Raw genomic sequence first — 26,672 nt, forward strand, 5'->3', positions numbered from 1 at the left:
GTTTCATTTGTCAACAAGGGGGCTGGAGTAGATAAGCTGCTCTCTGGCTCAGAGGCCCTAAGATACAAAGTTCCTTGAACTTGAGTGAACAAAAACAGATACAGGATACTTCCTGTGTAGTTTTATTATGAGAATTTTATCAAAGCCCATTTATCATGTGGGATTATACTGAGAGCCCACTGCCTGAAGATGACCACCTTGACACAAAGTTTTCCGGGCTCTTCTCTAGTGACTGAGAGCCTGGTCTTCCAGGAGATCAAGCTGGCACTGTGACTTTGGGGCAAGTTACCAGGCACCTCTGTTATCCTGAATTGTGGATTTCAACTTTGGCCCCTGTGATGGTTAATTTTATGTCAACTTGACTGGGCCGGCCACAGGATGTCCAGACAAGTGTTCAGACACTTCCTGGGTGTATCTATGAGGGTGTTTCTGGATGAGATTCACGTTGGAGTCTGTAGACTGAGTGAAGCTGATTGCCCCTCCCAATATGGGTGGGCCTCATCCAATCAGTTGAAGACCTGACCATGAAGGTTGAGCAAGTGGGAATTCCTCTTGCCTGACTGTTGGACTGGGATATCAATCTTTTACAGCCTTCAGACTCAGACTGAAAAGGAGACTACCTAAGAGGGCACTTTCCCTGCCTGACTGCAGACCTGGGATATTGGTCCTTTCCAGCCTTTGGGCTTGAACTGAAACTCAACTCTTCCTGGGTCTTGGGCCTGCTGACTTTTGAATTGTAACTGACATCATTGGCCCTTCTGGTTCTCCGGCCTTCCACAGATCTTGGGACTTCCATAATAGTGTGAGTCAATTCTTTGTAACAAATCTCTGTATATATATAAATATATATATATGTATGTGTATATATATATGTATATGTATCCTATGAGTTCTGTTTCTCTAGAGAATCGAATACAGTTCTCCAGTAATTTTGCTTAAAAATTCTCCCACCAGCAATCAGTCTTGTTTTTTTTAAGATTCCATGGCTACTTTGCTACCGGTGGTATTGATTTTCTTTCTGCTATAAAATGTGATCCCCTCCTAGAGATCTAATGACACGTCTGGGCCGCGTCTGACGTGTCATGGTTCTCATGGGTGATTCTCACACCTCGTCTGAACTTGGACGTCATGTGTCATCACGCTCGTCCTTGGCCTTCATAATCCCTAAGTTTACTTCGAGTTAGTCTGTGGCTTAAGGATGTTTAGGCTGATGGTACTAAGTGAGGCAAGTGATGCCTGTGACGGTAAGAGAGGTGGCTTCCCTGTTTCTTGTGGGTAAATAAAACGAATAATCACAGGGCATCCTTGACGTCTGGAAATATTTAGGTTTCTAGTCAAAAAGAAAATGGATCCATCTGGGTTCGTTGATACAGCTTTTGGAACAATGAGAATTGGCCAGCCTGTGGACAAAGTCGTAGGAGCTGTGCCAGCCTGTCCTGACGGGATCCCCACGCAGTGTCCTGAAGAAACACCATGAAGGAAAAGGACTGGGAGAAGGAAAAGGCCATGGGCGTCATGGGCAGTGGGGTTCGCTATAGAAAGAGGCTGGTAGGGGCTCGTAGCAGATGGAAGGCCGGGCAGGCAGAAAGTACACAATGAGCTGCCTTTTGGAGACTGGGCAGACTGATGAGAGAGAGTGAGCGGATCTCATTTTGTTCCTGTGGGAACAAAGCATAAATAATGTGTTTCCATGTCCCCAGGAAGGTGGTGGTAGAACTATAAGGTGGGGCCTCCCCCGAAGCCCCACCCTGGGGTGATTTATGAGCCTGAGGCAGCCTGCCATAATTATGCTTGTCTCACATTGACTGAACTGACATGTTTTGAGATTAAATTACAAGCTAGTATCCTGAAAGTGATTTGAATTCTTTGGAGCTAGATCTATTCTGGAACTCTTTAAGAGATCGTATGTTCTATCCCAGTCTCCCAGTGCCTAAAACAGTATGTGGAGAATAGTGGTTACTTAATACATTCTTATCGACTGGATTTAAAAGTCCGTAGGACATCAAAGCAGTATTACCGTTCTTGTATCATGGACTTAAGGTCAGACACTGGGTATTTATTATTTTCCCATTTCGTTCTATTATTCAGTATTCCAAAGGTAACCTGGAAGACCGTGGTTTACCTGAGTCAAGCATTGTCTCTCACACAAAACCTTTCGTAAAACCATCAGAGACGAATCAAGATTTTAAGTTTTTGAAAGTTACTAGTTTCTATAACCAAATTATAAAACATCCCTGAGCCCGGCCCACATACTTGATAAAGGCTCATTAAATTAATCCGTACGTATATCACATAGTGGTAGACCTTGTCAATCTTACACCTTACCAACCATCTAAAAATCGATTTCACATTGATTCTAAATACATAATTATATTCTTTCCAATAGCAAACTCTTTGAACTTGCACCTTGCTCTCGTCCACCAGAATTTTGATTGAAAAGAAACAGTTCAGCTAGACGCGTTTTATAAACAGTGTTAGAAGTGAGCCATGTCTGTGTGTCGATACTACTTTTTTTTTATGTATTTTGAGAGAGCACGTGAGCAGGGGGAGGAGCAGAGAGAGAGAGGGGAGAGAGAATCCCAAGCAGGCTCCGTGCTGTCAGCACAGAGCCTGATGCAGGGCTTGAACCCAGGAACTGTGAGATCCTGACCTGAGCTGAAATCAAGAGTCGGACACTTAACTGACTGAGACACCCAGGTGCCCTGTGTGTCAATACTTCTATACATAGGAAAGCAAACTGGTGCAGAATGTTCTCTGGCTGCAGTTCCAGGTATGAGAGCCTGTGCCCTTGGACAAGGCCCTTGGATGTGTATATGTGTCTGTGCAGAACATCCAGCACCTTTCCCTGATATCTGGAACCTGTGGCAGGGTGTCTAGCACGTTCTTTGCAGAGATGCTTGGAAGCATCCAAGCTGGCTGGTTTTTGCTTCTTGACCCCACCAGGCCTCTCCCGGGCTGTGCAGCTGTGTGTACACATGGATGTAGAATCCAAACCCAGTAGGAAAAATTCTGCCTGCTGTGGAAGCAGCAGTTTATCTGGAAGGGGGAAAGAAGCCAGAGACAGAGGAGGAGGAATGAAGCTCAGGGTCAGTGACGTTAGGAAATTTTCACGGCATCAGATGCCAAACCGCATTACATTTTGGGTTTGGTATGCAATGCGGATCGTTCACATAACACGTTCCTCGTTTTCACTGTCGACTTTGGCCCACGTATTTGTACTCTCCATCCATTTCTTCAGTCACTCCACAAGTCTTTAGAAGCACCTGACCCTGTGTTTGTCACCTGCTGGCGAGGCCACAGCAGTATGCCTGCCTTCACAGCACTTACGGTTTGGTGAGGGACATAGGTGATCACAATGTCACGTAGTGTCGTGAAAGCATTGTATTAAAAAAAATTTTTTTTTTTAATTTTAGAGAGAGAGAGAGCAAGTGGGGGATAGGGACAGAGGGAGAGAGAATGTTAAGTAGGCAGAGCCCACATGCAACAGACTGATTTTCTGAATTCTCTGCAAAAAGTTCTGTTTGACTGTTGACAAGCAATGGAATTTTCCAGCCTGGGTCATTTGAAGATGGACACGGTTTCAGCAGGGACTGACTTACGGGCGCTGCTGCTCAGTGTTGTGAGAAGGATTGGGGAATATTGCAGATTTCTCTTTAGGAATGACTGTTAGAGAAGTCTTGCAAACCAGGGCTAATGCAGAGAAATACTTGGGTCTCCAGGGGAAGAGGAAAATGGCACCTCAGGGGTCAGTTCGGAGTCGTAGCCGGAGTCGTAGCCGAATCAATGGAATTTAGAAGACAATGCCTATGGGCGACCTCTTTTGCAAACCCGGCTTTTTTAGGCAAGCTTCTGTGGCCCACCCAGCCTCCCTCTGGGAAGGCCAGGCCAGGCACCTGACACTCAGGGACTGGCCAGCCTGCCAGCCACCTCCCTGTATTCCCAAGACATTTCTCTGGTTAAAAAAAAAAAAAAAAAAAAAAAGGGCATGAACTTCTTGCTCTTAATGTCCTTGTGTCTTTTCTACCTTGTTTATCCTCCGTTCTTTCTCCCCTTTTCTGTGTTTCTCTTCTGTGTTCCCAGCTCTGACACCCCCACTCTCAAACTTTGCTTCGTGGTTTTTAAATCTGCAAAGATAGGGGCACCTGGGTGGCTCAATCGGTTGAGCGTCCGACTTCGGCTCAGGTCGTGATCTCGCGGTCTGTGAGTTCGAGCCCCGTGTTGGGCTCTGTGCTGACAGCTCAGAGCCTGGAGCCTGTTTCAGATTCTGTGTCTCCCTCTCTCTCTGCCCCTCCCTACTCATGCCCTGTCTCTCTCTCTCTGTCTCTCTCTGTCAAAAATAAATAAACATTAAAAAAAATTTAAATAAAATAAAATAAATCTGCAAAGATAAAAATAACCCACCTATATAAGCCTGTGAACTTTTCTTTAAGTTCATTTATTTATTTTGAGAGAGAGAGAGAGAGAGAGAGCATGAGCGCAAGCAGGGGAGGAGCAGAGAGAGAGGGAGAGAGAAATCCCAAGCAGGCTCCACGCCGTCATTGAGGAGCCCGATGTGGAGCTCGAACTCATGAACTGTGAGATCATGACCTGGGCCAAAATCGAGTCAGACGCTTAACCGACCAAACCACCAGGACCCCCTAAGCCTATGGACTGTGCATCACGGCTCCAGTGCACTCGGAGCCTTTGATTTTATACTTGCCCGAAAGCTGGCCCTCGGGGCAGACGCTGAGAACCCGGTGCCCGGGGCTCGCCTCACCCAGTGCAGTTAGCTGGGCCTGGAGCCACGCCTGTACCCTGCCAGCCAGCTTTTTCAAATGCCCAGCTCCTTCTGAGCCGGAGGGGGAATGACCTCAGAGAACAGCTTCTCCCTGGGAAGGGATGAGAACTCCAGGTTCAATGTAACAGCAAGTCAGCAGCCACGCCCTGTGTTCAGGTACGTCCTTGCACCCTGACGCTCACCTTTCAGCACTTCTGTGTCCCAGGTAATGGCCGGGAACCCAGTCTAACCCGTCAGGGGGACGCACAGGTTCAGAGGGGGGAAGCCATGGTACACGAGGAGGTTGGGGGAAAAAAAAATCCTTACAGAACCAGGGTGTCCTATTTTTATTTAAAGAAATGACTCGGAAGGAGACCCCGACACCCTGGAAACTTTCTAAGGAGTCACTGCCCCTCAGTTTCGTCTTCCTCACCCCCACTTGGCAAAGTCGGGCCTTTACGTGGTGAACTCTCAGCTGGGCCTCCTATTACCCATTGCCTACAGGGCAAAGCCAAGTTCACGGTCAAGAGTAGAGGCCCTCCTGTCTTTGAACTTTGACTACCTTTACAGCTTCCTCTACAAATACCCTACCCTGCTCCTTATCACCCCTCTGCCCTCCGCCCTCTGGCCTGCAGTCATCATCTGGCTTATCCTTCTCCAGCACAAGGAGAGAGACATGTCTGGGAAGCCTCTCCTGCCCTCCCAAAGGACCCTCATTGTGTCTCTCCATCATTGCCCTGAGCATAGAGCTTTATCATCTGATGCACAGTTGACTGTTAAACAATAGGGGTTTGAACTGCACGGGTCCACTTGTACACCGATTTTTTTTGTCCCAGTAAACGCAGTACATCACAGTAAACGTATTTGCTTTTCCTTACGATTTTCTAAGTGACGTTTTCTTTTCTCTAGCCTATTTCATTGTAGGAACACGGTATTTAATACATATAACATACAAAATACGTGTGAAGCAACTGTTTGTGTTATTGGCACGGCTTCTAGTGAACAGTGGGCTATTAGTAGTTAGGTTTGGGGGGACATCAAAAGTTACACGTGGATTTTTGACTGCTCAGGGGTTGGTGCCCCAACCCCCGCGTTTTTCAGGGATCACCTGTGTATCTGTTTTCCACACTGGACTACGTGTTCTTTCAGGGAGGGCCTGTATCGTATTCATCTTTGTATCTTCAGCACTTTCCACAACCTCTGACACACAGTTCCAGCTCCACTGATGCCTCTGGAATGAATAATCAGGTGTTCTATAGATTTAAAAATACAAAGTTACGGGAACCTTCTAATGCAGGACGATAGATATATGGGTTTTTTTTTTTTTTTCATTAAAAAGAAGCTTAAGATTGATAGTGTAACTTTAAATACACACTTTTTAAAAAAAGAATGTTGTACGGGGCACCTGAGTGGCTCAGTCAGTTGAGCATCTGATCCTTGATATCGGCTCAGGTCATGCATGATTTCACCGTTTGTCAGTTTGAGCCCCAAATCAGGCTCTGCTCTGACAGCACGGAGTCTGCTTGGGATTCTCTCTCCTTCGCTCTCTGCCCCTCTCCCACTCGTCCACGCCATAGAAAGAAAGGATGGAAAGGAAAGGAGAGGAGAGGAAAGGAAAGGAAAGGAAAAAGAATATTCTATTTGGTAGCAGTTAATTAAGGGAAAATCGGTATTAAATACTCTGTGATAGAAGAGAAGCTCTTTGGGGGCGCCTGGGTGGCTCAGTTGGTTGAGTGTCTGACTCTTGATTTCGTCATGATCCCAAGGTCATGGGATCAAGCCCCATGTCAGGCTCTGCACTGAATGTGAAGCTTGCTTGAGATTCTCTCTTTCTCTCTCTCTCTCTCTCTCTCTCTCTCTCTCTCTCTCTTTCCGTATCCAAAATTTAAAAAGATAATAATAAAATAAAAAAAGCAGGGAAGCTCTCTGTTTTCTCATTAGCTTATGAGCAACTTATTTTGACTCTCAGGGTCTGTGCTTCACATAATTCTCTGGGAACCCTCAAGAGGACCATCTCAGATCAACTGTACCTTTCTCTGCTCCTCAACAGTGATGGGTGTTCATTTTACACCTAAACCCATTGGTTTGACAGAAGTGCTCTCCTGATCCTTAAAATTGCAGTGACTTCTGAGGGAAGATAAGGAACAAGGTGGGAGGGAGATCCACCATCATGAGAATACCATTTGGACCCTCTGAGCAGGTGGTCGCTACTACTCTAGTCCTGCTGGGAGTAGGTGTCAGTGCCAATGACATCTGTCTCTGGAGAGCCTCCGTCATACTTTGAGCAGATGGGGAGCCCTACCAGTTCTTAGAGTTTACTCCCATAGATCATTTCTGTCCCAGGCCTGTGGAACTGGAGGAGGTAGAAAGCACATGTGGCAGGTACCTGAACAGCATCATGATCATTACCTTGAAGGAAATTCACCCCCTTCACTGGCTCGAGAACATAGGAAAGGTCTCTGGAGAAGCGGCTGGTGCTGCTGTCTGCATCCTTTCCCTCGCACCATCTGTGCTTTGTCCGAACCCACGTGGAACCACTTTTTGATTTAGACTGGGAGTTTGTTGTTTTCTAACTTGGATGGCTTTTCTCTAACTTTCTAACTTTTTGGGAAAGCTCATGTGAATCCTCTTTTCTCATTAATATTCCTGGGCCCTGGTTTCCTCCATCCGTAAAATGAGGCCGTTGTTGTAGATCCTCTCGAGATGTGTTTCCAGCTTTTAAAATTCTACAGTTTATCGTTCTGTCTCCTTTCATTATTCTTATTTCAAGCTCTCAAATCCTTACTCTTACATTTTTGTGAGAAGAATAGGCAGGCCGCCTCTGGTTCCGCAGGTACACGGCAATGTTTATTGGAAAAATATAAATGTTGGAAACACAGCTCCCAATTATGATGATATAAACAATTGCCACTTTCAAGAGCCAATAACTAAGGAATTACAGGAAAGCATTGAATCTTCAGCCAACATAGCTGCCGCAACCCGAGATGGCCTGAGCACAAAGGATATTTATACATTGGGTTTCAGAAGACTAATTCAAGTGCGCAAGAGCTTCGTATTGTAATGTTATCACGAGAATATCCAGACAATGTTTTCTTTAACTCCGGGAAGAGCCGTTTAGAAGGCTGAATCCTGCCACATGTGTCCAGCTGCGTGTTTAACGCTCTTGGAAAAACATTGTTCTATAAACACAGAAATAACCAAGTACGGGTGCTTGAAGGAGGTTTAGTTCTTTGCTTATTGTTGTCAGGACCTTGGACATACAAGAGCACAAAATTAATAAACGCTATCAAATTTGCCGTGATCATAAACCAGGCAGAGATATTTTTTTTTTTGCACCACAGGCTATTATTCCCGAATTTCACTCTTAAGATGGTTTGAAAGCCCTGGACATCGATCCCAGTGTAATTAGAGTTTGCGAAACATGGCTCAGAGTTACAGTTGTCAGTCTACCTGTTTAACAATTTGTAAACTGTGGGGCGCCTGGGTGGCGCAGTCGGTTAAGCGTCCGACTTCAGCCAGGTCACGATCTCGCGGTCCGTGAGTTCGAGCCCCGCGTCGGGCTCGGGGCTGATGGCTCGGAGCCTGTTTCCGATTCTGTGTCTCCCTCTCTCTCTGCCCCTCCCCCGTTCATGCTCTGTCTCTCTCTGTCCCAAAAATAAATAAAAAACGTTGAAAAAAAAAATTTTAAAAAAACAATTTGTGAACTGTGCACACTGAGCAAATTACATATTGCCACTTGAGAAAATACTGAAGAAGACCGAGTCTGTGTTGTTAACGCCCCAGAGGCACGTCTCGTCCCAAGTACACCCATAGTGGCTTGTTTTGGGGAGCAGCTCTAACATGTTTGTAGGGGAACAGCACATGAGGTGAGCTGAGAAGCTCGTCCTGCCGTCCTCCTCCCCTCCTCGTCCCCTTCTGCCTGTGCACACTCTATGCTCACCCTGGAAAAAATGCAGAGTGACTGGCACAGAGATGCATTCTTGTTCCTCTCTGAAAGGCGCGAGGTGTTGCCTGGAAAGCCATTGACCACAGTCACTGCATTTCCCACTGTGTGATAATCTCTGTTCTTGGAAGCCAGCCTTCCCCTTTATCCTGCTGTCTGGATTACCTGGGCCTCGAAAGGGTTATCTTTTCATAGGGAAGAAGTGACTCGTCCCCAGGGACGTATGGCAGTTTCTCTAGTGCAAGGGCAGGTTTTGCTTCCCATTGTCTTTTCAAGGTCAAGGGTAATGCTCTTTTGGCCTCTCAGGTTTACCAACTCCTGAGGCCCCTCCCTCTGGGCACTGGTTTCTTACTCTTCAAATTTATGCATGATAAAGGGGAGCTCATGGAAAATCTTTTTATAGAAATGAACATATTGTTTCTATCTCGGCCTTTCTATTTTGGGGGCAGGGAGAAAGGGAAGATGTGAGGCTGCGTCACACGTTTGAAGCATAGACCCAGCCCTGCCCGGATGAGAGCTCTGTGTCCAAAATTGACAAAGCTTTTTGTGACACAGTCAACGAGAGAGGGGATGTTTAAGGCAGTGAAATGCGTTCAAGCAACAAAACGGCCCCCAAACTAATTTTTTTTTTTTAAGTATTACTGAAAATTCCAACCTTTGAAAGGGTGAGTTCTAGTTCTTTGCCCGGAGGGGATCCCATCCCTTGGCTAAAGATGACAGCAGAAAGGCATTGGGAGTGTGCTCACAGGAACCTGTATTTTCTCTTTCTGATAGGTCGTTGAAAAGCCGGGCGTCATGATGATGGAGCGCTTTGACTGCCACCACTGTGAAGAATCTCTCTTTGGCAAGAAGTACATCCTGAGGGAGGAGAACCCTTACTGCATTGGGTGCTTTGAGGCTCTCTACGCCAGCACTTGCGAGGAGTGTGGGAAGCCCATTGGCTGTGACTGCAAGGTACCCCTGCTCCCCCTGCCCCGGGCAGCGCCGAGCACTCCTGGATCCCTCTGTGCTCCCCCGAAACCACGGGCCTCTCTGTGTGGTTTGTGCTGGAGCCCGGACCCATGGGGCCGATTGAAATTCCGTCTCTTGAGCCCCCTCTGATGGGCTTGTCCCCTCCAAGAAGCCTCTCTGAGCCTCCTCCCTCTGGCTGGTCTGTGCCCACTCCTAATTCCATAGCACTGGTTGGTGCGTTTCCGGGACATTTATGCTGAGGGTCCTGAGCTCTTACATTCTGGCTGGTGGTGTCCTGATCTAACCACCCCCCTCCCCCCACCTCCCAGCACTGTCACTGTCTGGAAAGCAGCTCTCTCTTACTCATGTTTGTCCCGTGCTTACTCAGAAGCAGTCGGTGCTGCTCAGTAAATATTTGATGAATGCATGTGCACATGAGTGAATTGGAGCTGATTCCCAGATAAATGGGCACATAAAGCACTACATTCATTGGAACATTAGGGGCTCTTTTCTTCCTAGTGGGAGAAGAGCAGGATTTGTACCGCTTCTTTCTCAAGGGAAAAAGCTCACGCCTAAGGAGTCACCAGCTTTCCCACTGTGGATGGGAAAGCAGGTTCAACAGAGGTTACCGGTCATTTGTGCTGATTGCGTGGGATTGAGTGTCCAGAACCCTAGCCGGTGCTTCTCAGCATATCTCTAGTCCAACCTGGACCACCCAGAAACACCCCTGGAGGTCCACCCATGTCTCTAAGACCTCTGATGTCTTCACCTGCTAAACGGTGGCCAAAACGCACTTGACAAGACTTTAAGTGACTGTCATCCTGAGAGTCACAGAATTGGTACAAAATGGGGTCCCTTGGGGCAGCTCCAAAGGAATTCCCAGCTTCATGGACTTTAAAGCAATTCATGGCATTTTGGTGTCTCTATTCTGCTCTCTTCCCTTATACGCTTTAGGGAATTTGGCACTCTCCTCCGTGGTCATGAATATCGATACGTAGCTGCTGCCTCATTAGGTTAGGCTGTGTCTGCAGCTGGACGGTTCTAACACAGTCCGTGTTTCATATGTTTCTTTTGTTTTAAGTTTTTATTTCTTTATTTTGAGAAAGAGAGAGCACGTGAGCACGAGTGGGGGAGGGACAGAAAGAGAGGGGGAGAGAGAATCCCAAGCAGGCTGCGCACCATCGGCACGGAGCCCGGTGCGGGGCTTGACTCGGGGCTCGAAACCACGAACCGCGAGATCGTGACCTGAGCCGAAATCGAGAGTCGGCTGCTTAACAGACCACACCCCGCCAAGGTGCCCCTGTTCCTTACATTTCTTCCCTTGATTACATCATTCGTAGGAAAGGCAGGAAGCAGAGCGCTGCACCGTCACTTTCTGTTGCTGGGTATTTGGTGACAGTTGGGGAATAACTTCCATCGTGTATGGAGCGAAGCCTTCGCCCCGAGCGGGCCCAGTGGGCAGCCTGGGCCACCTGAAACCAGGCCACAGCCATGTATCTTTTGGCTACAGAACAGGCAAGGCCTGCCAAGAGTGAAAGAAACCAAACTCAGCAGTAGTCCTGTGTAAACTTCCGAACGTGCAGAGAGGCGGGGCTGCTGCGAGCAGAGAAAAGTGGCTGATCTTGCTAGTCCCAAAGGCTAGACACCGTCCTGTCTCTAATGTCGACTGATGTAGGTCTCACAGTCCCTAGTGGGTTCTTAGAGGGCTCTTAGTCCCTGTTCCTCTATTTACTGGGCCAAGCATCAAAGCTCAGACACCAAACGGCCCTGTCCACATCCTCACTCTGTGGCTCGCTAACTGTGTGAGCTTGGGCTGATTACTTGCCCCCTCTGTGCCCGTCTTGCCCTTTATGAATCGCCGATGAAACAGGTGCCAGTTTCATGGGGTTACTGCGGTCTGTGGATACGAAGCCTCAGCACTCCAAAGAGCAGCTGATGGTCTTATAAACTCCATCTGACTACTTCCCTATTCTTTCTGCAACACGTTTCTTCCACACCACCCTTGGAAGCTTTGCTCTCTCTCTCTTGCTCCATCTCCGTTATAGAAACATCACTAAAAATGTCTGGTCTGAGGAAGAACCGAGAGGCAGAAGACAAAAATGATTCTCTTATAAAAACGTAACCTGGAAGAGGCTTCAGTAGGTGAGAGGTTCAGCCATTCTTCTGACAAAGAACAACCGTAGTTTAGAGGAAATGTTTTGGATGTTTGGGACTAGTCACCCTTGACTGGCGGCTAAAGGAGAAACTAAGGGCACTTCCCATTTTTTCCCAATACGATTGAATGGAAAAACCCTTCCAACTGGCTACCCTTCGGCACATACTTGATGAGAAAATAAACAAGAATCCCCCACATGGGACCAAAATCAACAAGACTGCTGCAAAGCCAGGAGTTAATCACGCTGAACTTTTCAACCCAGATTCATGGTTTACTACACGTGGAGTTGAGCCATGTGGTTTTTCTACATTTTGGAAGAAAAAGAGATTCTTTCCCAAAGTTTGCCTTGGCCGTTTGGGGCTCCTGAATATTTGGAATGGTTTGCTTGACTTTCAGAAGGAATTATGTAGTTGACTTTGTGGAGGAAGCAATGATAGGAAAAACATTCCTGTTATTTGAGGGAGTAAAGCCAAAAATCTTGGCAGGCTTGATCGAGCAATTGAGCCGACAGACCTGGTGACCATTCTCTTTTCTTAAAAGAGCAGGGGCACCACGAGCCCCGCCTACCTCCTTTGAAGGACATGCGTGGGGGTACAGATTTCAGATATTGGCACACCAATGGGACTTAGGCTCATTTTGTGGGTACTGAGTGACTTTTATATGACATAGATGAGACCACAGCGCCAGGTTTCATAGTCAGCTCACATACGTGTGAAAACACTTCGGCGTGGTGACTCAGTTGTACTTGTTATTTCTGCTTAGTTACTCCGAGGAGATGTGCTCGCAAAAGGTAAAAACCATTCACTTCACGGCCAGTAGAATAGTTGAGAACAGGCAATGCAAATAAAATGTCGTGATCCTCTAAATGACCCTGTTCCTGAAATTTTTCTTGGACATCTGTGGTTACTAGCAAAAAATGTCTTAGCCTGATTACAGATAGTTTGGGATGGGTCCACTTATGCTCTGGGCTTCAAAAACTCAAGAAACGAAGGACAACGTAGGCAGAGCCCCTGACTTCAGAGATGGCTGCTAGTACCGTGCACTTAACAAAGCAGCGAACAAACTCCAGGCCGTATGCCTGGCTCGGTGTGTTTCTAGAGCACACTTTAAGCTTCCTAGTAATTAAGTGGGAAACATCAAACTGATAATCAGGCCCAAGTCCACCCACCAAACTGTAAGTTTCTCAGCAAACATCTAGAAAGTTCTTAAGGAACAGAAAATCGCTGGGGTCCTTTGATAGAAAGCAGTCAGGAGACTGAAGGGGGAGACAGAGGCTCTTACCCCTCCAGTGAGATCTAGATGTCTCTGGTACACTTTTAGAGGACTCCTGACCCTGGCTGGTGTAGGAGGCATGAGATTACAGTGGAAACACCTGTCCTGCCCTGGAGGAGGACGCAGGCCTCTCCTGCCCACCTTTCTGGGCCGTCATGGGAAAGGCTACCATTCCAGACACGTTCCAGACACGTCCTCACAGTCCAACTCCCCCACCCGGCACTATTTTTTATTTGTTGAGGTGACTTTTAAGTGCTTAGTGAGTGAATCATCTTTTTAGAGTTTCCATGTAATTTGTTCACAGGGTTTGTAATGGGCACTGAAAATATGTCTATTTGTTTAGACATCCTCCTGTAAGAGAAAACTGTGTCTCTAAGGGGAAGTGAGTGCCGATCCACTCACTACGCAGGATCACTAGACGCGGGAATGAGGCTAGCCATGTGGGTAACACGGGGCCCTGGAAAACCAAAGGGGCACCTGCAAGGCACACCACCAAAGGCACAGGACATTTGGCAGTGAGTCAGCCCCCACCAGGGTGGGTCTCGAGCCAGACTTGCTGAGACGTGGGTAAGTTATGCCGCCCACAGGGCTCTGTTTCCACGTCTGAAGACGGGGCTGCCGGCCTGGCGACTGTCACGGGAATTTAGTTACCATGGTTGGGACACCTGATATAGGGCCACGTAGATCAAGTGCTGTCCTTTCTGCCATCATCCGTTCTTCAGGACTTTTGTTCTTAAGTATTGGAAGGCACATCCAGTTGGAAACAGGATGCCCCGACAGTCTCAAAGCATAGAATGCCTTTTCAAAGTGTAGAGTGTGAGGGATTGTGAGCACCCACTTACCACATGAAACCTGGTGGATTTGAGGAGCGGTGGCTTTGGGAGATCTTCATCTGAACCAGTCCCAGCACAGGTGGAACGTGGTGGAGGGGTGGCGCCAGCCCCTGCTGCCCAGGGTCACCTCCAGTCAGCCGAGGGGACGAGGGCCCCTCTTGGCCACCTGGTCGTCCCCCTGGCTCAGCTGGCATCTCAACAAGGCACGTTCGGCGTCACGCGAGCAGCACTTCCCATATTGGGAATGTTTCTGAAATGGAAAAATATAAAATCTGAAAGGAAGTGTTGGGTCCTAATCCCACATTGTTTATCAACACATTACTGCAATCGATGACATTTCTGTGAGCACAAGGTTAGCCATGGTATTTTTCCTGGGACGTGTAAAAGATTCTTTCTTTCCTTCTTCCGGTCTTTCTTTCCTTGTCCTTCTCTCTCTAGAGGACTTTAAAACCAGCATATTTCTAGGACATTTTGAGCTTCTTGAACGTCAGTCAGTGAGTCTATACTTCTTAACCTTGTGCCTCCAGCATCTAAACGGTGTCCTTTGGGGACCACGTGGTGTACTTAAGATACATAGCAGGATTAAGCTAGATGGACGAGCTCAGTCCTAAGAATGAAAACTCACCATCTCTTTGGAGCTGTGAACGCAAGAAATGAGAAGGGCCTCCAGGTACCAAAGCTGTGAGAGAAGGATTTAGAACACGACATGAAGCTCAGGTCCAGGCACAGGGTTGTGGCCCATTATAATAGCCTCTTGTACTTCTGGTGGTATTTTCTGGCCCAGCTCTCAGCTCCAGGGACTCCTGTGCCTAAACTCCTACCCCACACCGAGAGGAGAAATTTATCTTGGCCAGAAGCCTCACCGTGCCCTCGGAAGGCAAAGCTGGCAGTGTTCAGTTACCTTCCTCTTGCCATAAAGTCTTTCCTCGCGTCCTATGTATTGTGGGCTTTCTTAAGAAGTGAGTCCAAAAGGAAGCTGTGACATGAATTTATTAGCTTAACTCAGACTTCCAAAGAGAACACAAGCCAAGAGCCCAGGAAAGAGAATTACAGGGAAACCTGATAGCCTAATGACTTAGATAAGGGTTTCCATGCAGGAGTTTGAAGAAGATGTCGACACAGGCATATTAGCTGGGGTGGTGCATGGCTTGCCTTGGGCCGGGGCAGCTCAGAGCAGGTGGCGTGTTGAGCTGGGCTTTATAGGGAACAGGGTTCTCCCAGTTGGAGAGGAGGGGCAGGGCCTTGTGAGGCAAGGCGCGGCATGGGCCAGGGTGCAGAGGTGTGAAAGGTTGGGAGCTGGGCTTTGGAAGGTCAGGCAGTCTTGCACTGATGCGTAAGGTCTGCTAAAGTCACGTGGACGGTACCCCAAATGTGGAGGAACACTTCCTAGTGCCTAACATCTGCCTACGCGTAGCTATCATGTTGCACGTGTGTTTTCAGGTTAACCATAGAAAAACTGGGCTTCTGCGGTGCTTCGGAGCCCCAAGCACATTTAAAGCAGCTTTTCCCACGACTGTCCGTGCACGTTGACCACTCCGCTGCTCTTTCCTCCTATCTGGGTACTCGCTGAGCAGGCTGGGGACCGTGGTGACATCTGGTGGCTTTGCTCTCGCAGTGTCGCCCATAGAGGTCCCTCCCTCAGTGTGTTTGAAGATCGGTCCCCAAAGGCAAGTTTCCTTGAACCCATGTTTCCTTTCCTTTTCATTGCACTAATGAGCTGTGTAGGCACTGTGTGTATGCCGTGGATGCCCTGGGCAGGGCAGCCCCCAGCCCCACTGGCCACCTTCCGGGAAGCAGGCCTCCCTTCTGCCCTCGAGACCTCCCCGGGGCTTCTCTTCCCAGCCAGGCGGTGGGCGATTCACGGAGCACAGAAAACACTTCCAGCTTTTCCATGACAGCAGTCCTTTCTGAGGTGACTGGCCTGCACAGGGGGCACCCACCTAACATCTGAAAAGGCTTTGCCACCTGCTACGGAATAGTCCAAACCGATCGCTCTAACTGTGGTAAAATACACCTAGCATAAAATAGGCCAGCTTCGCCCTGTTGAAGCATGCAGTTCAGTAAGTGCCACGAGGCTTCACATTGTTGTGCAGCCAGCCTCTGGGACTCTTCATCCTGCAAAACCGAAACTCTGTCCCCATGAAACACTAACTCCCCGTCCCTCCTCCCCCAGGCCCTAGCAGCCGCCGCTCTACTTTCTGTTCTGCGCATTTGACTCCTAGGTACCTCTTCTCAGTGGAGTCGTACAGGACTTGTCCTTTCGCGCCTGGCTTATTTCACTGAGCGTAATGTCCTCAGGGTTCCTCCACGTGATAGCTTGTGTCAAAGTCTCCTTCCTTTTTGAGGCTGGGTAATATTCCATCGTATGCATGTACCACATTCTTCTTAGCCGCTGATCTGTTGATGGACACTTGGGTTTCTCCCACCTTTTGGGTGACTGTGGACAATGCTGCTTTGGATGTACTCATGTCTACAAGTTCCTGCTTTCAATTCTTTATGCCCACACTGTTTTCCATGACGACAACAAAAAAAGTTAAATGCATGTATTCTGTAGCATTATCACAATGATAGCATGATTTAAAACCTCCCAACTCTTTCAGCGTCTGGGTGGCTCAGTCGGTTGAGCATCCGACTTTGGCTCAGGTCGTGATCTCGCTTTCGTGCGTTCGAGCCCCGCGTCGGGCTCTGTGCTGACAGCTCAGAACCTGCTTGGGATTCTCTCTCTCCCTCTCTGTGCCCCTCCCCAATGCATGCTGTCTTTGTCTCTCTCAAATAAATGAATACAAGCTTAAAAAAAAAAAAAAAGTATGAGATTACTTAGGATTCCTCAGGTGAGGTCAGGAGCAGCACAGAGACCACACGATGTTCTCTCCTGGAGTCATTTCTCCTTTTCAGCCTTTGCTAGAAAGCGTGGATTCTGCTTTCTTAATAACCCCTGCCATCTGTTCCCGACTGTGTGCCCCACTCTCGTGCACAGCCTCAGCCGGCCTGATTCTCTGCGGTGCCTTCTGTGAGGTCCCCTTCCTGTCCCCCCGTACGTCCCCCACCACATGTCCCACATCGTCTTAGCCTTTCACGCCCCTGTTTAAACAGCTCATGCCCCCTCCACTGCCTTCAGGGTAATCTTAACTTCTGTGCAGACATTAAAGGGCCCTCCTGTCCCGACCTGGATTTGAACCTTCCTGCCTGGTGCCCTGGGCTGTCCCTCCAGCCAAGGACCCCTCTCACTCACACCTCAGCTGTGCTCATGCTCTGTCTCTGCCCAGAAGTCCTTCTCCGACCCCCTGTGCCCACCTCCCTGCTGTCCGTGGGTCGTCCACACTCAGCCCGTGCCACCTGTTCCAGAACTCTCTCCCAACCTGCTTCCCACCAAGTGACACCAGAGCCCTGTCCTCGTGGCTGTCTTTCTGAAGTTCCCTACATCCAGGCTTCTCTGTCCAGCCAGGTGTCCCAGTGACCCTGCTGTCACACTTGGTTTTGCTGGGCTCCCTCAGAGCTGAGGGCTGCGCTCTGTTTCTCTCACCAGCTGTCAGTGAGAAGCAGTGACGAGTCGTATGTTTTGTGTTTCACTTTCTTACAGACAATACTGAGGGGGAATCCATTTGTTTTGGGGAAGCATCTCTTTCACACACACACATCTAAATAGTTGCTCTGAAAGCCCAGCCTTCCTCATTTCACCAGCAGGGTCATGATCCAGGAACACCCACAGGCTTCAGCCCCTGTCTGCCCCCAGGATTTGCATGACTGCCCCGTGCCGTGGGTCAGGCAGAGCAGCCGTGGCTGCTCTGGCCCTCTCACTGTCTCATGCTCTGGGTCTGCAGGACTTGTCCTACAAGGACCGACACTGGCACGAGGCCTGTTTCCACTGCTCGCGGTGCAAGAGCTCGCTGGTGGACAAGCCCTTCGCTGCCAAGGAGGACCAGCTGCTCTGCATGGACTGCTACTCCCACCAGTACTCGTCCAAGTGCCAGGAATGCAAGGAGACCATCATGCCAGGTCAGGAGCACGCCCTCCTCCCTCGCCATGCCTCAGAGCAGGCATGCCCTTTTCTGCCCTTCCACTGGCTGAATTTGTCCGAATCTGGTCATTGCAGCAATGGGTATGGGGCCCCGCTGTGCACCAGGCGCTGGGCCGGGGGCCGGGTGCTCGCAAAGCAGTGAGCCCCCTGTCCTCCTGGACTTTGTGTCCTACACACACAGACATTCGTTTTCAACAGACCCAGACTTGACCCCAGCTGGGTCGGGTGTCAGAGGAGTAGTGAGGTGGCTTGTCTGTGATGGGGGAGGTGGGACTGTGTCCCTTGGGGGAAGTTTCTTGGGGCAAGTTGGTCTGTTTTGTTTTGTGGGTCTTTCATTTTTAAAAAACTGAGTGAACACGCAGTTTGTGAGTTCGAGCCCCATTGTCAGGCTCTGTGCTGACGGCTCAGAGCCTGGAGCCTGCTTCAGATTCTGTGTCTCCCTCTCTCTGCCTCTCTCTGCCCCCCCCCCCCCCCCGCTCACACTCTGCTTTCTGTCTCTCTTGAAAATAAATAAACATTAAAGTAATAGTAATAAATAAATAATTAATTAATTTAAAAAACCACAAAAGACTAAATTGAAGTATACAATTTTTAAAAATATTTTTCTGAGAGAGCACAAGGAAGGGAGAGGCAAAGAAAGAAGGAGACACAGAATCCGAAGCAGGCTCCAGGCTCTGAGCTGTCAGCACAGAGCCCAACGTGGGGCTCAAACCCACAAACCGTGAGATCATGACCTGAGCTGAAGTCAGACACTTAACCGACTGAGCCACCCAGGGCCTGTAAGTTTTAAAGCCCAGGGTAGCCTGCTGAGTCACAGTATTTCACACAGCAGCTGGATTCCTGCTGACATGTAATGGGAATTAGGGTTCCCGAGGTCATTTAGAGCCAGACTCGACTCTTTAGCAGAAAACTGCTTGCCATGCCCCAGAGTTTTCTTTTTATTTTTGGTTTGCTTTGTTTGTGGCAGTGAAGAGATACTGAAGAGTTTTGAGCCGGAGACTGATGGGCAGGAAGTATAATTTTAGGAAGATATATTGGATAAGAAATAAAAGGCGAGGGCACGAGATGGTTTCTCCTGCCTACTACATTTCTCTGGCTAATACATCTCCGAGATAACTAACTCCATGCTCTTACAAGGAACAAAACCCCCAGAGCAAGGCCTCTTACAGAGATGCATCCATGCTGCAGCTGTGGGGCAAGGGCCCAACGTGGGGGCCATGGAATGAAAACCAAAGCCCACGTACAGCAGAGCTGACCTGAGGTCACGGGTATGGACGATCACTGACTTCCTTCCGCTTTGGCATTCGTGGTTAACTCAGAAGGTAGAGTCACAGAGGACACACAGGATGAACCTTCACAGAACGGAGGTGCTCACAGCCTCCCCAGAAGGAGAGCAAAACAGACGTGTTGGGATCATGTCCAAATCAACTAGGTTTAGTCCAAGCTCTAGCAGGCCCGAGGGTCTTTGCTTTGCTGCACAGTAGCTGTGTGGCCTTAGCCACTTGGAGCTGGGGGAGCCTTGGTCTCCCCGCCCCCGCCTGCACTTTAAATTCAAAACCAGCCATGCAGATACTGTTTTATACCACCACCGTATGTCTGTCCCGGCTTCCCCCTCACTTCGGCACTCCTTCCCTGAACCATCGGTTCTCAGGGAAAACCTAGAAACCGACAGGTTTGGTTGGCTGTTTGCTGGCTTTGACTTTCCACTGATCATTGCCCCTCACGGAGACTTCACTAGAGAAGCCTGGCTCCTACCCGCTATGGTGGACCCAGAGCAGAGGAGTCAGGAAGGGGCCCCGGGGATGTCGCATGTGAGTACTCTTGAAGGATGAGCTGAGTTTCACCCCTGGAGAAGTCAGAAAAGGGCACTTCTGGCAGAGGAAGTGGACTCAGCACCAAAGTCAGAGTGTCTGGAAAAAGCTTGGTGGAAAGGTGGTGGGGGAGGGGGGGAGTGGTAAGGGAAGGGGGGAGGGGAGGGAGAGGGAAAAGGAGATAAAGAAAAGAAAGGAAAAGGAAAGGAAAGAAAAAAGAAAGAAAAAAGAAAAGGAAAGGGAAAAGAAACAGAAGAAAAGCGCTAGATCATAGCACGACCTTCCTTGCTTTGGTTCCATTTTTTAAAGGGCTACCAAATCAAGATGACTAGGAGTACAGATCATCAGCGTACCTTTTGCAACGACCTTAGATACACAGAACAAGAGGCGGGTACTAACTGACAAACCCGCCCACTGGCCACAACCCTGACAAAAGTTAACTTCCCAAAGTAGTCAGGAAACTAGAGTCTGTCACAAACCACAGCGAGCCTCTGTTCGCAGAGGATTTTGCAGAATCCTCTGAGCAGCCTCTCAACTGTTGCCAACCCTTCACCACGTTTCTGGCTCCTCACTTGTTTATTTGAATCAGGAGAACAACAACAACAACAACAAACAAACACCCCTTGGCCAAGACCAAGACCGTGTACTTGGCATCTGCCGGAGAACCTGGGCATTTGTTAGAAAAAAAGGAAGTTTGCTGCCACCTGCTGGCCATGTTGTACAACAAGCTATGCAGGTGTGACTGCAGTAAATAATTGGTACCTCTCAGATGCGCACCCACCGTCCCAGTTGGGCCGCGAGTGCCCACCAGCTTTCCGGCTAGAGACAAGACAATTCCCTGAGGCCGGTGTTGATATAAGACGGTTATTCTGGAACACGCCGAGAATGCACTTACACGGTCTTCCTTGTGGTCTTTAGTGATCATCTGACTGCCATGTATTCATTGATAAAAATCCTTTGGTATTTTAGCTGTTTAACCAGAGGGAAGGTCAGAGATTAAAGGAGCAAGTGGCAGGGGCACCTGAGTGGGTCAGTCAGCTGAGCGTCTGGCTTTGGCTCAGGCCATGGTCTCTCAGTTCGTGGGTTCGAGCCTCCTATTGGGCTCTGTGCTGACAGCACTCTGCTCCTCTCCAGCTTACACACACGCTCGCTCTCTCTTTCTCTCTCTCAAAACTTAAAAACATTTTTAAAAAACATTTAAAAAAAAGAGCAAGTGGCAAAAATATACGTGGAAAAATAAGCCCCTGGAGACAAGGAAAATCATTCCAGATTTATATCATAATTCTTCTATTTTTACCTGAAATTCAGTCACTGAATGTAATTTTCCTTGTTTCAGCGGTCATCACCCTGTGATTGGGTTCCATAGCTTTGAAGATCATTATGTACCCCTCCATGAATTCCCTCACACACATCCCCACCTTCCAGCGCCTATACTTACCCTGAATATTTTAATATACTCTGTGGGAGTTAGTGCCCAAATGTCCTGTCTGGGAACTACAGGAAGCTGAGACAGTGACCCAAAAATGACATCTAATAAAATAATCCTGCAACGGTTTTCTGCATATATCCTAATTCCTGGAGATACGGACATCTCTTTGTCTACCTTGGAAGTGACCAAAACACAAACCCTTAGCCTGTCATCTCGCCCATATTATCTTTGGACTTAGGCTAAAGTCAAGTTTCTAGATGCCCGAGTTACGCTGCCTGCCTGATGCCAGCATGAGGCCATCCTGGTTCAAAGCTGGCAGTCCTGCTCCCAGCCTAACCACCCCGCGCCCCCGCCATGCTCTGATCCCACGTTGAAGTGCAACTTATGCGCCCTTCCTTCTACAACTGCAAACTTTCAGTGAGCCCATGGGTTGGCCAACAGGTTACCAGAATGAATCAAATACTTGGGGCCCTGAAGCCCACACTTTGTCACAGCTCCTTTCTGCCATTGTAGGATGAAGCATCCGTAGACAATTGAAATAAATGAATGGGTGTGGCTGTGCTCCAGTAAACCTTCAATTCTTAAATGCGGGTGGCTGAGACTGTGCGCGCAGGCCCTACGTAGCGCACTGGCCCCGGGCGCTAGCTCCGATATTTGGAGCCCTTTTCTTGTTTTTCACCCCCTACCCTCCTGTCCCCCCAAAACTTACCTTCTGCTGCATGCAAAGGGCTCTTGCATACAATCTGTCTTGAATCATCTCTTTCTGTAAACACACGCCCTTTTATTTTCTGAGAAAAGTACGGGGAAACATCAGTCAACAAATACCGAACATTGGCTCTGAATCCAGCTTGGTGGTGTGGTGGGGGGGGGGGGGGGGGGGCGGTGAACCAAACAGCATTTCCGTTCTCTAGACTTCTTAATCTACTCGAAGAAATCACGTAAACCTATCAAATGATAACAGCCATTCGAAAGGAAATGGGATGTCACAAGATAAGATCAGAAAATCGCAAAATGGAACGTATGAGTGTTACGTTTGGCTTTTAATGATAGTGCTCAGTGCAGTGCATAAAACCACTACGACACATCACAGCTTGGTTTATTTACACAGCAGGTCACATAAAGTGAGCGACGTGGAGGCTCCTCACTGAATCAGGCTTGAGACTCTAGGTTCATTTACACCCCACCAATTTCCATCCCGTTGGAGAGCCGAAGGGTGTTCGTTCACGGGCCCCCGGGCTCTGGGAATCTCACTCCATCCGGGATTGGTCTGAGCTATGCCAGATTTCTCTTTCTATTATGCAGTGCTGAGAGACAGAGACAAATACTTGTTCCAGTTAATGTTCATAACCACCCTGCTGGACAAATAAATCCCAAGTATGCACAGAGACTGTTCTAGAAGTGGGGTGTATGCCAGTGAACCAAAAGACAAAGTCCCCGCCCTCTCCAAAACATTCCCACTTAAGAGGCGAGCCTCTGAGAGCTGAAGTGACTTCCTACAGCCCCAAAGCCAGATGGTGGCAGGTTCTCAATGCAGATCGTAGGGGCCCCGAGCCGGTCGTGTTGTCAACTCTGCTCTTTGCTGCTTCTTCTGGACTCTCATGACAGGTACCCGCAAGATGGAGTACAAGGACAGCAGCTGGCACGAGACCTGCTTCATCTGCCATCGCTGCCAGCAGCCAATTGGCACCAAGAGCTTCATCCCTAAGGACAACCAGAACTTCTGCGTGCCCTGCTATGAGAAACAGTATGCCTTGCAGTGTGTTCAGTGTAAAAAGGTATCTGTCATGCTCCCTCGGACCTTGCGCGCTCCATTCGGTCTGCCTCCACGGCCCCTGGCTGGGAGTCCTCCCTCCCCGGACAGACAGACACCTGTAAGACTGGAATGGCACAAGAGTCTTGCAAAATCCTCACGAGCGCATGTGCATTTTACCCGCTGGACGGACCCCCGTCCCGGTCCTTCTTTCAAGGACATGAGTGCCCCTGTGACCTGAGAGAAAAATCCTGGTCGCCTCCCTCCGACAGCATTGTCCAAGATTTGCCCCCGTTTATGGCTTCATGTTAAAGGGGAGGAAAACTTACTGTCCCAGAGCTGTCCTGATATGCTCGCTTTCCACCAGTAGACAAGAAACCAGCTGCTAATAACCCTAGTGGGAGGGAGGGAGGGATGTGAGAAACGGAGGGAAGTTGTGCCCCGAGCGCTTGCAGACCCTCTTTGGCTCCGGCCCCTTTACCAACTCTGCTGTTGGGCCTTTGGGGGCCCAGCCTGGTCTCCGCCTGCGGCACTTTTCAAAGGGCGCAGTATTTCTAACTCCCTTTCAGCCTTTCTTTCTCATTTCCTAAGGTTTTATTTCTGTCCTGGTTTGTTTGTTTTGTTTGTTTTTATTACCACTTTAAATTCCACGTCTCCCGATTTCCGCTCTTCTGGTTATACTATTTATCTACTGTTTATTCCTTCCTCCTTAGCTGGAACTCTCATTCCCGTGTTTATTTCAGGAAGCTTCTTCTCCGCTCTCTCCCTTTTTTGTTTGGTTTGCTCTTTCCCACCAAGAGCGAAGGAAAGTTCATGTGATTTGCTTTTCTTCCCCTCTTTTCCTCCCAACCTTCATCACTGCGTTTGGTTGCAGAAGTGATGGTAACACATCCTCTGGGCAGCACGGCCCTGTGTGTGTTCATCAGGACACATGACAGCATTCATGCCAGAAACATCCATCACTCCTGTAGTGAAGTAGGCACCCAAGGCTACCAGGGCCCGGTGGGGGGGAGATGCAGTCCAGCGGCAAATATTTGAGTACTTACTGCCAAGTGGGCTTTGGAGGAGAACAGAGTTTAACAGAGTGTGTACTGGGAGGACGTGAGCTAACCTGAGGGGTGGGAGCCAGGCTGGTGTTGAGGGAGGGGTGCTCTGAGAGAGTGACCCTGTGCTGAGCATGTCAGAGCTAGCCGCGTGGGGATGTGGGGTGGGGGCATGGGACCCGGAGTCCAGACGCAGAGAGGAGAAGGATGTGTGTTTCATCCTGAGCAAACCTCTTACATACACACATGCCTTCTGCATTCACATAGATACCTTGCAACAGAGTATACTTTGCATAAGTCCTGTTCCAACGATGAAATTAAAAAAAAAAAAAATTTTTTTTAATATTTATTTATTCTTGAGAGAGAGAGACAGAGCGCGAGTGGGAGAGGGACAGAGAGAGAGGGAGACACAGAATCCAAAGTAGGCTCCAGGCTCTGAGCTGTCAGCACAGAGCCCTATGTGGGGCTCGAATCCACAAACCGTGAGATCATGACCTTAGCCAAAGACAGACTCTTAACTGACTGAGCCACCCAGGTGCCCCCTAGTGGTGAAATTTATAGGAAGATCAGTAATGCTTTATAGTTTAATGAAAAGATATGATAAAGGGAGTCCTAAACACTGGCACCTGCTTTGTCTTTAGCTATGAATTCTCAGGCAAGTGGCTTAATTTCTCCAGGTCTCAGTTTTGTTCATCTGTAAAATGAAAATGATATCTGTATTATTTCAAGGTCTTTATACAGTTGAGCCTTGAACAACACGGGGATTAGGGGTACCAACCCCCCTGTGCAAGTTGAAAATCCACATAAAACTTTTGACTCCCCAAAAACTTACCTACTAATAGCCTGAGGTTGACCAGAAGCCTTACTGATGACCTAAATCCTCGATTAACACATATGTTGTATGTTATATGGATCGTATACTATGTTATTACAAGAAAGTAAGCTAGAGCAAAGACCATGTTATTCAGAAAATTCTAAGGGAAAATACATTGACAGTACCATACCGTGTTGATCGAAAGAGATCCACATAGATGTGGACCCGCGCAGTTCAAACCCGCTGCTCGAGGACAAGACTGTCCTGACTGTAAGGACGAGAGGTGGCAGTGGATGATGGGGCCACGTTACAGAAACAAGATGCATGAACCTGCCAAGGGCAGGTGTCTCCACTCCATTCTCCATGGTTCTGTGGAGCTGAGACCCGCCCGTCCCTCGTCCACTGTTGAAATAAATACGAAAAGCAACAACATGAAAAGAAAAACACTGAGTAAAGTTGAGGTGTTGATGACCAGTTCTATCACATGTGGCTTCTCACTGCATTCTTAGCGGCAGGACGGCGTGAGAAGGCAGGCCCTGGGCGCATTGTCCCCCCGCTCTGTCCAGGGGGCCGCCCCTGACTGCAGCCTCGGTGGGCACCGGGCCCACGGTGTCCAGGCCTCTCCCGTCTTCCACCACTAGGAACCGCGTTGTAAGTGGTGTTTGCAAGTTTAGCACCCAGAGGGAGGCGCGGGGAGCTTTGCACATGACCTGCCCGCGGGCACAGGGCTGGTGAGGGGAAGGGTGAGAGTTCACATCTGAGTCTCCTTGAGGCCGCCTCTGGCCGCACCCCTCCCCAGCACGGCCCCTTGCACAGCGGCCACGCGGAGCTGCCTTGTGGCACCTGTACCTTCAGATGCCCCAGCATCCCGAGGGGCTGAGGTCACGGCTGGGATCCGCAGCACTGCACTGAGAGTATACAGAGGGGGAGTCCAGAGCGACTGTCAAGTCAGGGGAGCCGTTTCTGGGTGACCTTTAGCCAACACCAGCCGTGCTCTGGATGGGGACGTCACATCCCCCGGAGGCCGTGAGGCCTCGGGAACCTGAGCCTCTGCCTCCTGCCTCCTGCAGCCTATCACCACGGGAGGCGTCACGTACCGGGAACAGCCCTGGCACCGGGAATGCTTTGTGTGCACAGCCTGCAAGAAGCCGCTGTCGGGGCAGCGCTTCACGTCCCGGGACGAGTTCGCCTACTGCCTGAGCTGCTTCTGTGACTTGTACGCCAAGAAGTGCGCCGGCTGCACCAACCCCATCAGCGGTGAGTGTCCCCCAGGCCCCCACTCACGCACGGCCACCTGCTCTCCCTCACTCAGCCATCCCAGGGATGGACAAGATACCGGACTTTGGCCCCCGAATATGTTTACCTACCAAGACTCCGGGCCTCGCTGAGGTTCTGAACAGGCCGACACTTTCTGCCTCTCTTGCTTTCCTGTCCTCGTTACACTGGGGCCACTTCGGCAGGGGACGCTGCCCCTCTAGCTCACCTGATCACTGAAACCCATACGGCCTGTTCTCAAGAGGTCTGTTATTTCTGCTTTTGGTTGGGTTATCTCCACATAGCAGTCTGTGAGTCTATGGCACCCGGAGAGGCACAACGAAACTGGCATTTCCAGGCGAGCCTCTCCCTGTGTTTCTAAAGGTGCTCCCTGGCATCTTCGAGGGACTTGTCTACCACCAGGGCATAGCTTCACGAGGGCAGAGGGCAGTGTTCGAGGCGGTTCTCCCTTAGCCCCCAAAGGCTCCCACAGAGCAAGAGCCCAAAGTCTGGCTGGCATTGTACTAAACGGTTAGACGTGCCGGGAAATGGAGCGTGGAGGACAGATGGCTGGTCAGACTCAAGTCCTGTAAATGTTCACCACGCATCACCACACGAATCAGTGACTGGGCCGGAGGGAACC

General features: G+C 49.2%; 1 protein-coding gene across 4 annotated transcripts in view; it reads left to right on the forward strand.

The window, feature by feature from the left end:
• FHL2 (four and a half LIM domains 2) overlaps nt 1-26,672 on the forward strand; it is a 65,102-nt gene that overhangs the window by 33,919 nt on the left and 4,511 nt on the right. For 2 of the 4 annotated variants that reach the window (XM_015544610.2, XM_042981068.1), the window contains exons 2-5: nt 9,474-9,653; nt 17,732-17,906; nt 22,774-22,943; nt 25,846-26,032. In XM_015544610.2, the coding sequence (XP_015400096.2) occupies nt 9,495-9,653; nt 17,732-17,906; nt 22,774-22,943; nt 25,846-26,032 (691 nt within the window). In that variant the 5' untranslated portion in view covers nt 9,474-9,494. Of the gene's footprint in view, nt 1-564; nt 803-9,255; nt 9,365-9,473; nt 9,654-17,731; nt 17,907-22,773; nt 22,944-25,845; nt 26,033-26,672 lie in introns of those variants that run through there. The other 2 variants (XM_007097766.3, XM_015544609.2) reach the window with 2 other exon arrangements.

Source organism: Panthera tigris, chromosome A3, assembly GCF_018350195.1.
Source record: "Panthera tigris isolate Pti1 chromosome A3, P.tigris_Pti1_mat1.1, whole genome shotgun sequence".
In the NCBI taxonomy this organism is placed as follows: domain Eukaryota; kingdom Metazoa; phylum Chordata; class Mammalia; order Carnivora; family Felidae; genus Panthera; species Panthera tigris.